The 16,253-nt window shown below is 40.0% G+C and overlaps 1 protein-coding gene across 6 annotated transcripts in view; it reads left to right on the forward strand.

Annotated features, from left to right (window-relative positions):
- Positions 1–16,253, forward strand: part of HDX (highly divergent homeobox) — a 345,086-nt gene that overhangs the window by 255,652 nt on the left and 73,181 nt on the right. For all 6 annotated transcript variants that reach the window (XM_078688482.1, XM_078688487.1, XM_078688486.1 and 3 more), the window contains one exon: positions 15,748–15,831. In XM_078688482.1, the coding sequence (XP_078544608.1) occupies positions 15,748–15,831 (84 nt within the window). The remainder of the gene's footprint in view (positions 1–15,747; positions 15,832–16,253) is intronic.

A 16,253-nucleotide genomic window follows, 5' to 3' on the forward strand; every position in this document is an offset into this window, starting at 1 on the left:
TCTTTTCATGGGAAATGTCCTCCCACATATCCTTCAATTCTGTCTTCTCTTTTTTGGTGATGTAAGACGTCACATACCGAGCCACAGCCATACAGTTATCAGCCACAAACTGTATATCCATGTTAGCATTCCACATGGACAAAATCACCGGGTTGTAGTCGTTGATGTACTTGGACTCTTCGTTCCTCTTCAAATTGTATGTGTTTTTAGGTGATTTCTTCATCACATTATGTCGCAGCGAAGACATCAAACTGTTTACTCTTCCTTTAGAAATCACAGGTCGTGGAAAGCCGAAACGACATTTGGTGTAGAACTTGTCCTTGTTTCGGAATTTACGACGACAGAACTTTCCACATCGATGGCTTTGGAAACGCAGAACTTTTTCTCTTAGGCTTTTCTTCTCCTTTGCGTTTGGAACAGCACACGTAGAATACTGTTGTATAAAACTCATCACTGAGTCTTCTGGATCTGTTCCAAATTTAGGTGCATCCTTGATCCACAGCAACATATGTATATGAGGAGCACCTCTTGCTTGGTACTCCTTTCTCCAGAAGAAATCCAACACCTCTCCAAGAGGTGGATTCTTCTTATTCATGATGAAAGACATCATAGCTTCAAATCTATGATTGAAGTACCTACATACATTGACTGGATCCAAAGAGCACAGTTCTCCGGGTGTCTTGAATTCGATGTTTTCTACGTTAGCATTTGCCTCTCGTAGAAATTCAAGTAAGTCTTCCCAGCCATATTCGGCACAGCTCAGAGTGAGGAACCATGTGGGAGTTCCTAAGTTCCTCAGCATACATTTTAAATCACCATGACGACGGTACCAGTACTCATTAGTACCACGCTGACACGCCATGAGATTAATCAGGTGAGAATCCAAAATACTGTCTTGGACATTGACTTTATCCATAAAGTCACTTGCCGAGATGTTTTGCATGTGTATACCACTTTTCAAGATGTGGTTCACTGCATATGACAGTCCAGACAGATCGCTTTCAAACAGGAGATGAAACAAATAAGGAATGCATTGTCGAAACCTTGCATCTCCTGCATACAATCGCAAAGTCCGGTATTCAGAAGCAGGAATTTGATGAGGTCGCTCATCATATCTTCCTCCCTGACCTGTTGGAAAAAGCTGTGGGAAACACCGAGCTTCCAAACTTTCCTCCCAAACACTAATGGGACTCCCTTTGGCTTGTTTCATTTGAAACAACTCAATAGCATTCCCCATGACTTCCTTGGAATGCAAAGGATGAACACTATAATGTTCATATATTTCTTCACTAGTAGAGGGTTCTACTTTCTCAATTTGACCAGCACACAAATCGCTATCCTCTTCCTCACTTACTTCCTCTTCTGCAACATATACATTCTTATAGTATTTATTATTTTTTTCAAATACAATGTTGCCTTTTTAACTTTCCTAACATCCACTAAATCTTGCCATATTTTCTTATTCTTTGTCGGAACCCCATTAACTAAGATAACCAGAGGTTCCTCTTCCACTTTTTCTACTCCAATTGTGTTAATGTTTTTCTTCAAATCTAGAGGCAAATAAACAACTCTTCCCTTTAATCCTCTCTGTAAATCTGATGGAGGCAATTTCCCTGTCTTTGGCTCCATTCTTACAATAGCCTGAAAGGGATGGATACTTTGAATCAAAATAGATTCATAAGTATTTAAATCCTTCAATTCAGAAGGAATCTCAACCAATTCCAGATTATTATGAACTGCTCTAGCAGGCATCTGGTTTTGATTTAATTTGCAACAACAATAAGTACACACACGTTGATCCAATCCCAAATCAAAACAATTTTCTGCCATCAAGTATGTTGCGAAATCCTTCCATTCACTATTATTTTCCCTTTCACTTTTTGCATATAAATCCACTAACTTAGTCTGATTCTTATAATAAGTGCGTCGACAACACACACAAGTGAAATTTGGCCTCTCACTTGATTTGACCTGAAACGTCGCAATTTCCCTCTGGAAATTATCTGTACTGGAAACCTGTACACTATCTTCCACATTACCCGCTTCTTCTTGGTCAATTTCAACATTCTCCTCTTTACTTCCAAAGTAACAAAACTCAATTTCTTCACATATATTCTTCACATCTATTTCAGAACCATGCAAAAGAGCAGCGCATAATTGTTTAAGCATAATTGCTGGACTCTTAGCATAATACAACATTCTAACTAATTTCCTCACTTTATTATGATGCACTGCTAGCATCCTGAAATGATGAAAAACACTCTGGCATACTCTCCTGGCAAGACAAGCCAGTGAATGACCATGCAAACCTGTCACTTCTCTCACTCTGCAAGGATCTAATTCTTGCAACAACCTCATTTTCTGCTTCAAACTTTTCTTATTAAATGACCGTACAAAATCACAAAGCAAATTGATGGAATCCTGTCGCACACTGCAAATACTACTACACTTCCAGGTGTACACAGGACCCTTAGCACGTCTTCCTAAAACCTCATTACCTAACACCTCTTCTGCCTCTGTTGTCACAAGTTTTTCTTTTTCAACTGGACAACCATCTTTCACTTCATAAGCTCGACCACTGGTGTCAACTGCATGCACCAAATCATTATCCTGGAAATAACTCTCCTCATTAAAAAAATGCCTCACAGCTTGAACTATGCATCCATTCTCCAGAAAAAACTTCACAAAAATTACTACGATTAACTATTCTCTTCCATCTACTATTTCTTTTGAAATCATAAATTGCCTTGTTTAGCTTCCTAATTCTATTGATTATCAAAATAAATAACTTACGTTTAATTTCAAATGCCTGATCAATAACTTTCTCAACTTTTTTTTTCTCTTATAAAAAACCACTTTCTGTTGACCTTTCTTAATATTTTTTAACAAATTGCCAATTATCCTGTTGCGGAACATTCGTTTACGAATGTCCCTAAACTGTTGTTTCCTTCTACTATCATGCACAGAGTTATCTCTTGCTCTAGCAGTAACATTTTTCATTGGCCTTTCCTTTCCGTTTGAATTGCTTTTCTTTTTCTGGACTGAAACATTTTCTGTAGTAATATTTTTTTTACTACAAATATTTCTTATGAATGTTTTTGTACTCTTACCCGGTGCTTTCTTGGTGACTTGACAAATCTTTTTGTTAGAGGACTGCTGCTTTTTTTCATTAACCTGCTGTCTTTGACGTTTTGCAGCCTTTCTCACTCTTTCTTTGGTTGGCATGCTGAAATCTTGAAATGATCTGCAGTTGAATCTGTGGTAAAATATAATAAAAAATGTTATTAACCACTATTACCCAACAGTAAATCAATAACAGTAATCAAAAACTTAAAACACTACTTGACATTTTTACATAGAAGATTTTTTAGTGCTTGGCAAATTTAGAATACAGAAATAGCAGAAAAGAAATGGAATTTATATTCATGTTACCTGTGCTATTTTATATGTGAATCTGATCTAATTTTATGAGCATATTTTAATATTTTATTGAAGACACTACACATAACCTGTTTTTGAAGGTGTCTTTATTTTTAAATTAAACGGTTTACATTTTTACTTTTTATTTATTATACATTTTTAAAATAAATGTTTATAGTTCCATAGGCTCAAGCACGTCAGCTTCCCATCCTATGTCATATAATTCGGACAAATCTGCATCCTCATCACGTTCTTCTTCATCCTCAGGATTTAAATCATCCAAGGGATCAACATCCACTGATGTTTCAATTACGAGTTCAATGATGAGGTCAAAATCAACTGATTGCTGATTGTCGCTCATGTTGATGTTGTCTTTATCTTTAAAGAAAGATAACAACAATGAGATGTTGCAGAGTAAGAGACAAATCTCAGAGATTATAATAGTAAAATTGTTTAACAAGAGTAACATTTTGCAGCTATTATATAGCCATGTCCAACGATGCTGAGCAGGTGAAGCCTATGTCTAATTTTTCAGTGAACAGGACTCATCTCTTCTTAACCTTGGATAAGCCTCACCGACTCTGTGTCCCCTGCACATACTTAAATGTAAAGGGGCAGATTTATGTTAAATGGCACATCCCCAGGCATGCACCAGTTAACGTGCACCGCTGCTCTGCCACTCATGGTGTGCCGCATTTACAATCAGATAGGAGAAAGCTATGTCAAAACCCTGCGCCTGCTTGAAGCAGGCATAGGTCTTGACGCAACATTGTGGAGATGGGGCACCCCTGAGCCTTGCTGGAGCTGAATCACACTTGCGATACAACTCCAGCAATGCGCCACTTTTACGGCACAGATGCGTCACGCATCTGTGCCATTTTTGCCCCATGCTGCGCCGCATTGTAAATGCAGCACACCATGGGTGGCGGAACAGCAGCGCAGGATGACTGGCACATCCCTGGTGATGCGCCAGTCATCATAAATCTATCCCTAAGTTTCTTATCTTGTTAGAGATGAACCGCCATATGTATCATCAAACTATTTTGCATTTCCTAAATAGCGAATTTTAAGGGATAAATAGCAATTCTTTACCATTCCTAATTTGCGATGAGCAAATTGCTAATTGCAAATTACCCATTCATTTCCATGGGCCAGGAGGCCCATAGGAATGAAGGTGCAATTTGCGATTAGCAATTAGCTCATCGCAAATTAGGAATTTTTCCAAAGGTGCAGGGGTGTCTCAAGAACACCCTGCTGCACCCCTGAAAAAGAAATTTGGGGGCATATGGCGCACATACATGCCCTAAGGGCATGTATGGGCGTCATATGGCACCTTTTGTTTTTTGGAAAAAAAGCTTTTTGAAAAGAATTCGCAAATTACCACCAACTAGAAGTTGGCGGTAATTTGCAAATCCTTAATGGCTTTTTTTGCATATTTTTTGTTTGATACATTGCATTTAAGGAATCGCAAAATTTGCAAATCCTTCAGTACAATCGCAAAATAAGGAATAGCAATTTTTGCTATTCCTTATTTTGCATTAAACTTGTTTGATACATACCATTTGTCTAATTAGCATTCGCAAAGGCCGAAATTCGCAGAATTTTGACCTTTGCGAATGCTAATTAGCTTGATACATATGGCCCCAAGTGAGGCCTGTCTTGCAACATGGTGCATCTTTTGCATCACTGCTGCATCGGTTTCATGTGGCACGTTTTTTTTACACCATGACACATCTGCCTAAATGCATCAATTTGTAATTTTGTCGCCTCATAGCAAATCTTTTGCACCGCCGCTGCATCAGAAAAGTGACGCACAGTGGCGCAAAAGAGGCATACACCTATCATAAATCTGTCCCTAGCATTTTAAATGATTAATTCAGGATGACGATAAGGTGTGGCCTATCCAGAGGTTTGTTTAAGGTGAGGCCTACTCAGGATTTCAGATTAAAGTTACGCTTGATGAAGAATACAGAGGAGATAATACATGTAAAGGCCTACCAATGAAGTAAGTAATGTCCACTTTATTGCGCCAGTCATCATAAATGTATCCCTAAGCTTCTTATCTTGTTACAGATGAACCGCCATATGTATCATCAAACTATTTTGCATTTCCTAAATAGCGAATTTTAAGGAATAAATAGCGATTCTTTACCATTCCTAATTTGCAATGAGCAAATTGCTAATTGCAAATTACCCATTCATTTCCATGGGCCAGGAGGCCCATAGGAATGAAGGTGCAATTTGCGATTAGCAATTAGCTCATCGCAAATTAGGAATTTTTCCAAGGGTGCAGGGGTGTCTCAAGAACACCCTACTGCAGCCCCTGAAAAAGAAAATTTGGGGGCATATGGTGCACATACATGCCCTAAGGGCATGTATGGGCGTCATATGGCACCTTTTGTTTTTTGGAAAAAAAGCTTTTTGAAAAGAATTCGCAAATTAAATCCTTAATGGCATTTTTTGCATATTTTTTGTTTGATACATTGCATTTAAGAAATCACAAAATTTGCAAATCCTTCAGTGCAATCGCAAAATAAAGAATAGCAAATTTTGCTATTCCTTATTTTGCATCAAACTTGTTTGATACATACCATTTGTCTAATTAGCATTCGCAAAGGCCGAAATTCACAGAACTTCGGCCTTTGCAAATGCTAATTAGCTTCATACATATGGCCCCAAGTGAGGCCTGTCTTGCAACATGGTGCATCTTTTGCATCACTGCTGCATCAGTTTCATGTGGCACGGTGTTTTTTACACCATGACACATCTGCCTAAATGCATCAATTTGTAATTTTGTCGCCTCATAGCAAATCTTTTGCACCACCGCTGCATCAGAAAAGTGACGCACAGTGGCGCAAAAGAGGCATACACCTATCATAAATCTGTCCCTAGCATTTTAAATGATTAATTCAGGATGACGATAAGGTGTGGCCTATCCAGAGGTTTGTTTAAGGTGAGGCCTACTCAGGATTGCAGATTAAAGTTACGCTTGATGAAGAATACAGAGGAGATAATACATGTAAAGGCCTACCAATGAAGTAAGTAATGTCCACTTTATTGCGCCAGTCATCATAAATGTATCCCTAAGCTTCTTATCTTGTTACAGATGAACCGCCATATGTATCATCAAACTATTTTGCATTTCCTAAATAGCGAATTTTAAGGAATAAATAGCGATTCTTTACCATTCCTAATTTGCAATGAGCAAATTGCTAATTGCAAATTACCCATTCATTTCCATGGGCCAGGAGGCCCATAGGAATGAAGGTGCAATTTGCGATTAGCAATTAGCTCATCGCAAATTAGGAATTTTTCCAAGGGTGCAGGGGTGTCTCAAGAACACCCTTCTGCAGCCCCTGAAAAAGAAATTTGGGGGCATATGGTGCACATACATGCCCTAAGGGCATGTATGGGCGTCATATGGCACCTTTTGTTTTATGGAAAAAAAGCTTTTTGAAAAGAATTCGCAAATTACCACCAACTAGAAGTTGGTGGTAATTTGCAAATCCTTAATGGCATTTTTTGCATATTTTTTGTTTGATACATTGCATTTAAGAAATCACAAAATTTGCAAATCCTTCAGTGCAATCGCAAAATAAAGAATAGCAAATTTTGCTATTCCTTATTTTGCAACAAACTTGTTTGATACATACCATTTGTCTAATTAGCATTCGCAAAGGCCGAAATTCACAGAACTTCGGCCTTTGCAAATGCTAATTAGCTTCATACATATGGCCCCAAGTGAGGCCTGTCTTGCAACATGGTGCATCTTTTGCATCACTGCTGCATCAGTTTCATGTGGCACGGTGTTTTTTACACCATGACACATCTGCCTAAATGCATCAATTTGTAATTTTGTCGCCTCATAGCAAATCTTTTGCACCGCCGCTGCATCACAAAAGTGACGCACAGTGGCGCAAAAGAGGCATACACCTATCATAAATCTGTCCCTAGCATTTTAAATGATTAATTCAGGATGACGATAAGGTGTGCCCTATCCAGAGGTTTGTTTAAGGTGAGGCCTACTCAGGATTGCAGATTAAAGTTACGCTTGATGAAGAATACAGAGGAGATAATACATGTAAAGCTCTACCAATGAAGTAAGTGATGTCCACTTCATTGCGCCAGTCATCATAAATGTATCCCTAAGCTTCTTATCTTGTTACAGATGAACCGCCATATGTATCATCAAACTATTTTGCATTTCCTAAATAGCGAATTTTAAGGAATAAATAGCGATTCTTTACCATTCCTAATTTGCGATGAGCAAATTGCTAATTGCAAATTACCCATTCATTTCCATGGGCCAGGAGGCCCATAGGAATGAAGGTGCAATTTGCGATTAGCAATTAGCTCATCGCAAATTAGGAATTTTTCCAAAGGTGCAGGGGTGTCTCAAGAACACCCTGCTGCACCCCTGAAAAAGAAATTTGGGGGCATATGGCGCACATAAATTTTAACAACATTCCTTTACCTCAAAAACGATTTTCAAGTCATAATTTTAAAACACTGCCCACGGGGAAATGACTTAAAATGTCCTTAAGACACATGAAAGTGTTTTTTTAAAGCCTTTGCAAGTTTTTGGGTCACTTTTAACATGGCTATGTAACTCAAACAGTCAAAATCTTAATTTACCATGCACAGGTGGGACCATATTTACAAGGAATGTGCCCCACGGGGAAAGGTCTTTTAATGTGATATGGGAAAAATGACATCAGAGACACTGAAATGCCTTATAAAGAAGCATACACCATTATATCCTTGTCATAAATTTACAAACCATTCCTTTTCCCCAAAAACGATTTTCAAATCATAATTTGAAAACACTGCACATGGGGAAATGACTTAAAATGTCCTTAAGACACATGAAAGCGTTTTTTGATTGCCTTTCCAGCATGGTTGGGTCACTTTTAACATGGCTATGTAACACAAACATTCAAAATCTAAATTTGCCATGCACAGGTGGGAGCATATTTACAAGGAATGTGCCCCACGGAGAAAGGTCTTTTAATGTAATATGGGAAAAATGACATCAGAGACACTGAAATGCTTTATAAAGAAGCATACACCATTATGTCCTTGTCATAAATTTAAAAACCATTCCTTTTCCCCAAAAACGATTTTCAAATCATAATTTCAAAACACTGCACATGGAGAAATGACTTAAAATGTCCTTAAGACACATAAAAGCGTTTTTTTTTAATGCCTTTGCAGCATGTTTGTGTCACTTTTAACATGGCTATGTAACGCAAACATTCAAAATCTAAATTTGCCATGCACAGATGGGAGCATATTTACAAGCAATTTGCTCCACAGAGAAAGGTCTTACATTAAAATGGGAAAAATAACATCAGAGACACTCAATTGCCTTATAATGAAGCATACACCATTATGTCCTTGTCATAAATATTATAACCATTCATTTTCCTCAAAAACTATTTTCAAGTCATAATTTGAAAAGACTCCACAGCTCCTATGCACAATAACACCCTGTCAGTACTAATACTTCACATTTTCTCCAATTACATTTTCTCAAAGAAACAAAATCTATTTGTAAAACACTTGAGACAAAGCAACATTTGAAGAACACAACTTTCTTCATAATTTTCTCCTTAAAGCACACTATTCTCTATCTAAATTAAAGAAATATTTTCTCACCTTAGCAAATACTTTGAGTTTCAAAACAGTCTCAGAAACACACCAATTTGTCTTCAGCAGAGCAAAAGGTATGCACTCCAGAGTCTGCAGCTATCAAAAGCACAGAAATGCTGTAATTCTTCACACATATCTCTCATGTCACCCAATCAAAACTCTTCCCTCACTTTTTTTCAAATGAAAACCCTTCCCCCCTCTGCCATTTCATGCCTTTTCTGCATGGCAACCACGTCTTGGAAGACCTCTGGTGTTTGCAAGTTCACACAACAATGTTGCAATTGAACTCTGAACTCTCAGTGCACCTCATATCCAGTGCATTCTTTCATTTAATGATTTTTTCTTGACCACTCAAAATACATCTTTCAAACAACTCATCCATGCACCCTAACTTTCTGTTTTCAGCAATCAAAATCCACCAATCACTGTTACTGCTTCATTAACACAGAAACTCCACAGTTTTTTTCATTTTAAACTCTTATTTTTTCAACTGCCATTTCATTGCCACACTTCATCTGACTGCAGGAGAACCTTCTCTCACCATGTTTTCTGTCTGGATTGTTGGACATAGTTACATCTATTGGGCTCAGAGGTATGCTGAGAACAGGAATTTACCTAACCTCAATTTACAAGATGTGGAAATTAAGTGGTTTGGCCACAGAGGATTAAAATGTCACCAATTGATACCATTGGTGAAAACCTTTATGCATTTGCCAAAACCTGACCTGTTAATTGTGCACTGTGGAGGTAATGATTTGGGCACTTTGACTGGGGTAGGTCTGGAAATGCTTTTAAAGGACACCTTTGAGCAATTGATGGCACTTTTTCCTCAGACTGCCTTGGTATATTCAAATATATGCCAAAGACAGAAATGGAGGTGGTCAAACCAATTTTGTCCACAAATTGAGAAGTCGAGGAAGCATGTAAACAAATCTGTTTCAGCTTACATGAGAGACCATGGAATGGGCTCCCTGTACAACAATAACTTGCGTTACTACATGCAAGATATCTACAGAGGAGATGGAGTTCACTTCTCAGATGAGGGCAACAGAATTTTCATTCTGAATTTAAGACTGTGCATTGGTACCTACTTATAAGTACCTAAATGTACCATAAACCCAAAAGCTCTTCTCAGAGCTACCCTACATCTGATCACTCACAATTATTATTTTACTCTAACATTTTTCACTAATTTTCAACAAAGTACGCTCCCTGGGGCGCTACCCGGTACGCGAACCGGGAGCTAACCTCGCTAAATTTTTAAAAAAATGTTTTTTTTCCTCACATATGGGCCTCCTCAGCCACGCTCAGAAAACCTAGGGGGTCAAGATAAGTCTACCGTGCCCCCTTCTACCCATTCTGAACATTATTTGCCCTCCATCTTGTATCTTAATTAGACCGAAACACAAAATGGTGGACTCCCGTAACGCTTAAGGTTCGCGAACCGGGGCGCTCGCCAGTTCGCGTACCGGGTCGCTCCCTGGGAAGCGCACCATCAAAAAAGGTGGGAAAGTAGTTTACAGAAAAGCGACTGGAGACAATGTCACCAAACATAGATTACCTCATACTACATACCAATGCCTACCATTTTCACAAATTTGATTGAAATTCCATTTAACCATTTAGCCTGTCGACCTCTCTAAATACCCTGAGGTAAATTACTTCACAAAACACATCTGAAGTGTTGGAATTGACAACCAATTAAAATGTTACTTTCATTTTCTACTTTTTTTACCTGACATTTGATTGGCTATGTACCTGAATATATATAAAGGAAGAGAGAGAAACACAGCCATTTTGACTACTACTTCCTGAACTACATTGCAAGATCATTTTCACTCACAACTTAAACTTCTTTTTAGAAGGTGAGATATTATTTTATAAATTTGAAAACATTTTCAGATAGTTATATACTATCCCTCTGTAAGAGTTAGACATTGAGAAAGGCTTCTTTATTATAATTATGGATTGATTTAGGTTTCTGTGGTATAATTATGAATTTACTTAGGCTTCTTCACAGGCACTTTTTAATAGTACTACTTCACGCCTGAAACCATACAGTGCCCATAGATTACTTCTCTGTTATAAACTCACAAGTACCTGTCTGAACTTAAACCCAACAGTGCCCTATCTCTACTGATATATTTATTTTTTATGCAAATTACAGCAATAAAATGGAAAGTGAGCAGAATGTTTCCTTCGAAATTGTTCTGGAGAACAACACAGAAAAAGATATTGAGGACAATGATGACTCAGATTTCATGGATGAATCACGGGACCATGAATTAGTTCAATGTGTAGAATCTGTGGATCATTTACTTCATTATGATGACGGTCAAATGTGGGAACTTATGTTCACTCAACAAGAGGACATATCGGACAGTCAAATGCTAGACGTTCTATTAAATTTTGAAAAACAATCCGAAAAATAAAATTGTATGTAATATTAAAAAATTGTTTGAGTCTTTAATCATTTTTATATGTAATTCATAAACTAGTTAAATGTTAGAAATGTTATTAAATTTTCAAACACAATCACAATAATAAATAATTGCTTAAAAAATAAAAAAAAATAAAAAATAATCAACAAAACCAACAATCAATTAACATACAGTATTTGAAAAGTCTATCATTCTTTTTTCCTTATAGTACGCTGCCCAGAACGCTTCCCGGTTCGCGAACCGGGCGCTACCCACGCAAAAAAATCCCCCAAAATTCTTTTTTTTTTGCCCCGCGGGGCCCTTTTAAAGCCTCCACATTAAACCTAGGGGGTCAGGGAGGATCTACTATGCCCCCTTATGGTCATTTCCCCCTTTGTTTTGGCCTCCTCTTGTCTCTCAATCCTACCGAGAGACAAGATGGCGGCCGCTCTGGACTGTTTAGAATGTTGATAGACACCGGAGAGCCAATCAGCTTCGCTACGCGAAGTTCCGTTACGCGTAAAGTCCGCGAACCGGAGCGCTGCCCGGTCCGCTGTTACAGATATATATCTTTTTTTGAACGTTAATTTCTCAAAATCCACTGAAGCACATATATTGAGACCTAGAAAAGGCACATCGGGCTACCAGTCCCTACAATTTTGCCAAGTTTTGTGGAAATCCATTCAGCCGTTCGGGCTAAAAGTGAGGCCAACCGCCCTATGGAAAACTCAATGTTAAAAACACGTTTTGGGACCCCCCTTTTTTCTCGGCCCCCCCTTGACGAACCCCCCCCCAAATTTCCAGGGGCTGCTCAGAAACAAAATGTTCCATTTTCCAGAAAATGTCAGCCAATTCCGTCCACAAACGCCAAAGTTATTAGACATAGAATTTTCAAAAATCCCATAGGGAAAAAATCCTAACTATATATACCTACTGGCGACCGCCAGTAGGTAATATATATATGATTTTTTCTTATTTGTTTATTGGCATTTCGTAAATTGAACAAAACACAAGGACAATCAAGTGGTCCAAAGGACCAGGCATAGGCACATACAACCATGATATCCATCAGTTTGACAATACAATATGGCCCCCGAACAGCATCCCCATCAAAACAGCAAGGTTTATCAACACACAACGGTTATGCAAACTGTCATAGTTGTGTACAATCCGTTGATGCTCTGACGTCGCCCCTTTTTCCCGACATGACAGCGGCTCCGCTCTAAGGTTCGTCTCTGTGTCCCCAACTTACGGTCTACCCCAGGAGGTGCGTAAAAGGGGCCCTAATCCTCATCCTAAAACTCAGTGTGTGTCAGTACCTGGGTATTTGCCCCCACAGGAGTGCCTTTGTCTACCTCCTCAGTTATCTCTCCTGTAAGTCTCAAACTCAAGTATAGGGCCCAGAAGTTTTGGGTCTATTGCGGGGAGGCATCAATTCACTATATAATTCTGTCTGCGTACTGCAGTAGAGCATTTCTTTGTCCCATTGCGCTAGGGTGGGCGTGGGGCCCCTCATCCAGGATAGCGCAACACGCCTTTTGGCTAAAAGGAAGGACATATCCACCAGTCGTCTGAGATTTTTGTGAATCGGTTTGGAATATCCCAGTATTGCTAGTAGTGGGTCAGGGGCCAGCTTTATGCCCGTTACCCGGTTCACCTCAGCGGACACCTGGCTTCAAAAGTGAGCAATCCCTGGGCAGCTCCACGCCACATGTATGATATCTGCAACTAGGATACCGCACCGTTCGCAGTGTGGATTCTCACATAGTCCATATCGGTGACGTCTATCAGGGCTATAATAGACCCTATTAGGAAACTTAAAGTGGATCAAGCGATGGTGCCCATTCAGTGATATACGTTTGCTACTCGAGCAGCAATACAGCCACTTTTCATCCGTCATTTCCACGTTCAGGTCTCTCTGCCATTCCAGACGCGGCTTAGCGTGGTCAGTTTGACTTTCAGCCAGTGCTATGCGGTATAGCCTAGACACTACCTTATCAGGGGACGTTGCCTGTATTATGTAGCTTAAAGCCTCAACCTCTGGAGGTTCCATCAAGTCCTCCCCCAAAAGACTCTTAAGGGCATGTTGCACCCTGTGGAACTGAAATCGCGATACCAGCGTTGTAGCCACCCCCGTTGTCGCCACCTGATCCCAGGATCTGGCAGTGCCGCCCTCAAAGAGGTCCCCCGCGGAATATATTCCCAAAGTTTTCAGCGCCGCTATTACCCCCTTGTCTTTGCATGGGGAAAGCCAGGAACACCAGTGAATAGGAGCTGATGGCGCGTAGAGTAAGCTGCCGGCCTGTATATCCAGCATATGTTGCCACGCGTGTGTGACAAAATTCAAGGAGTCCATTATTCCTGTGCGACGATCACAGGGGGCAAACAAGAGGGCCGGTAAGGCGGTCGGGTCAGAGACTATAGTTTCGATACGGATGTGCGGAACCTCGGCAGGGCCATATATCCATTGATAAGCGTGAGCGCACTGCGCCGCTCTATAATAGAGTTCGAAGTCGGGAGCACCCACTCCTCCCGCTGTGTACGGGCGAGTCGGTACTTTCCAGGCCACCCTGGGTTGTTTGCCTGCCCACTCTAGCCGAATCAACAGCGAGGTCAATTGCTTAAAGAAGGATTTAGACAGCACCATGGGAATATTAATAAATAAAAAGAGGAACCGTGGTAACATGATAATTTTCATCAGGGAAAACCTTCCCAGCAGAGACAATGGTAGGGAAATCCACCTTTCAATGTCATCTTCCAATTTGGAGATAGCAACACCATAGTTCTCTCTCAACACTACTTCCGAGTCCATATGTAACTGGATCCCCAAGTAGCGCACCGCTTCCTCGGTCCATTGCAACGGATACTCCGGGTCTACATGTGTTGTAGCCGGTGTGAGAGGGAACATTACTGATTTATTCCAATTGACATTAATACCTGATAGGGAGCTGAATAATACCACCTCACGCAGAACTGGGGAAAGGTGTACCTCCGCGTCCCTCACGTATAGGAGAGTGTCGTCGGCATATGTAGATACGATAAGGTGATAATTCGGAAAACGCACACCTCTGTGCCCATGGTATTCTCGCAAGGCACAGGCCAACGGTTCCACCACCAGGGCGTACAGCAACGGTGACAGGGGGCAGCCCTGTCTCGTGCCCCTGCATATGGATATCGGTTCAGTGACAAGCGATCCATGTTTGTGAGTATTCTCAAAGTTACAAGGCAAGCCACTCACTGAAATCCAAATTCCCACCCCTTCACTGGGCTTAACTACTTCAGATTTATCTGCATTTGTGGTACAACAATTTGCAGTAGTAGATATTTTTACGTGTGCAATAACTCACTTTGTGAATTCCTGGTAGTTGTGAAAAACTGTGAATTATTTTGTAGACTGGTGTTTACAATTTAATCAACCTTTGTGAATGGGGCCTAATAATTCTTAAAGTGATTAAGTGAAGTATAGAAATGTAAAAAATTGAATTTAAATTAGGCCTATGCCAAATTTGTGGAAATTCCTTTGCAGACGTTGCAATGAGTTACTGAGGAAATACGCAAGATTTACAATGGCAATTTGTCATTCTCCGTGTTTTGTTTAGCACAAAATGAATCCTTGTGTCCATTTTGGCCATGTCTGAACTGGGGTGGCTGAGTGAGCTAAAGAATGATGATGGATTAAACCCAGATCAATTGACTGGGGGTGAGTGCGTGCAATGTTCAACACTCCATCCATCATCCCCTTTGGTTTTGCTTTGTTTGCCCTAAGTTGGCAGTGTATGCCCAGCCGTGGGTCCCTTGCTCACTTTGCCACTGGATTCAAGCTTGCCTGGCTGATGACGGCTGTTTAGCCAGAAACCGGTCCCAGGATGCTTGCTTCCGGTCCCGGTAAGACATGGCTTGGCAGTTCGGGGTGGACTGTTCCCATGGGGCACAGGGTCAGACTGATTTGCATATGGCCATGTCTGAACTGGGGTGGCGTAGTGAGCTAAAGAATGATGATGGATTAAACCCAAATCAGTTGACTGGGGGTGAGTGCTTGCAATGTTCAGCACTCCGTCCATCATCCCCTTTGGTTTTGCTGGGGCCTGATTTAAAGGCACAGAAGTACTGTTAGTCACGTCTTTTCTCTTTATCAGGGTGCGATTGTCATGATCCATTACTGCTTGGCTTCAATTTCTTATAAGATGTGTACAATATTGTTTTGTTAACTGTAGAAGCGCACATGTCCTAAACCTCAAATCTGTTTATGTTACAGAAAACAGAGGTCATTGACATTGAAGAAAGCGATGGGACAAGCAATTCAGAGGTGGAGCAAATGCGTTCTCTCCTAGAGTTTAAGGTACCTTGAATCCATTGTTCTTGTCACTGTGTGTCCATGAGCTTGTACCTCAAAGATTTTTTAGCAACTATGCTATGTATGCCCTTTCCTATATTATGGTGTTCATAAATACAAATGTACACTGCTTCTTCATTATGAATGGATCTATTGACTTTCTTAGGTGGTGAATATATTCCTTTTTTCCAAAAGTGCTCTATCTATAGCCTTCCCTGCAAATCCCATTTTTACTTAATTGTGGATGACAAGTAGCAAAAAGAAAAAGGAATCAATTGCTTACCATAACGCCCTCCACTGCTCAGAGAGTTGTATTAAACCACCTTAAGTTAACCATTACCAAACTCTCCAATGAGCTGGATAATGGTTAACTTAAGGTGGTTAAATGTAACTCATGACATAATAAACTATCTGTTAGTAATACAGTC

The sequence above is a fragment of the Lissotriton helveticus genome, chromosome 4_1 (assembly GCF_964261635.1).
Source record: "Lissotriton helveticus chromosome 4_1, aLisHel1.1, whole genome shotgun sequence".
NCBI classification, from domain to species: domain Eukaryota; kingdom Metazoa; phylum Chordata; class Amphibia; order Caudata; family Salamandridae; genus Lissotriton; species Lissotriton helveticus.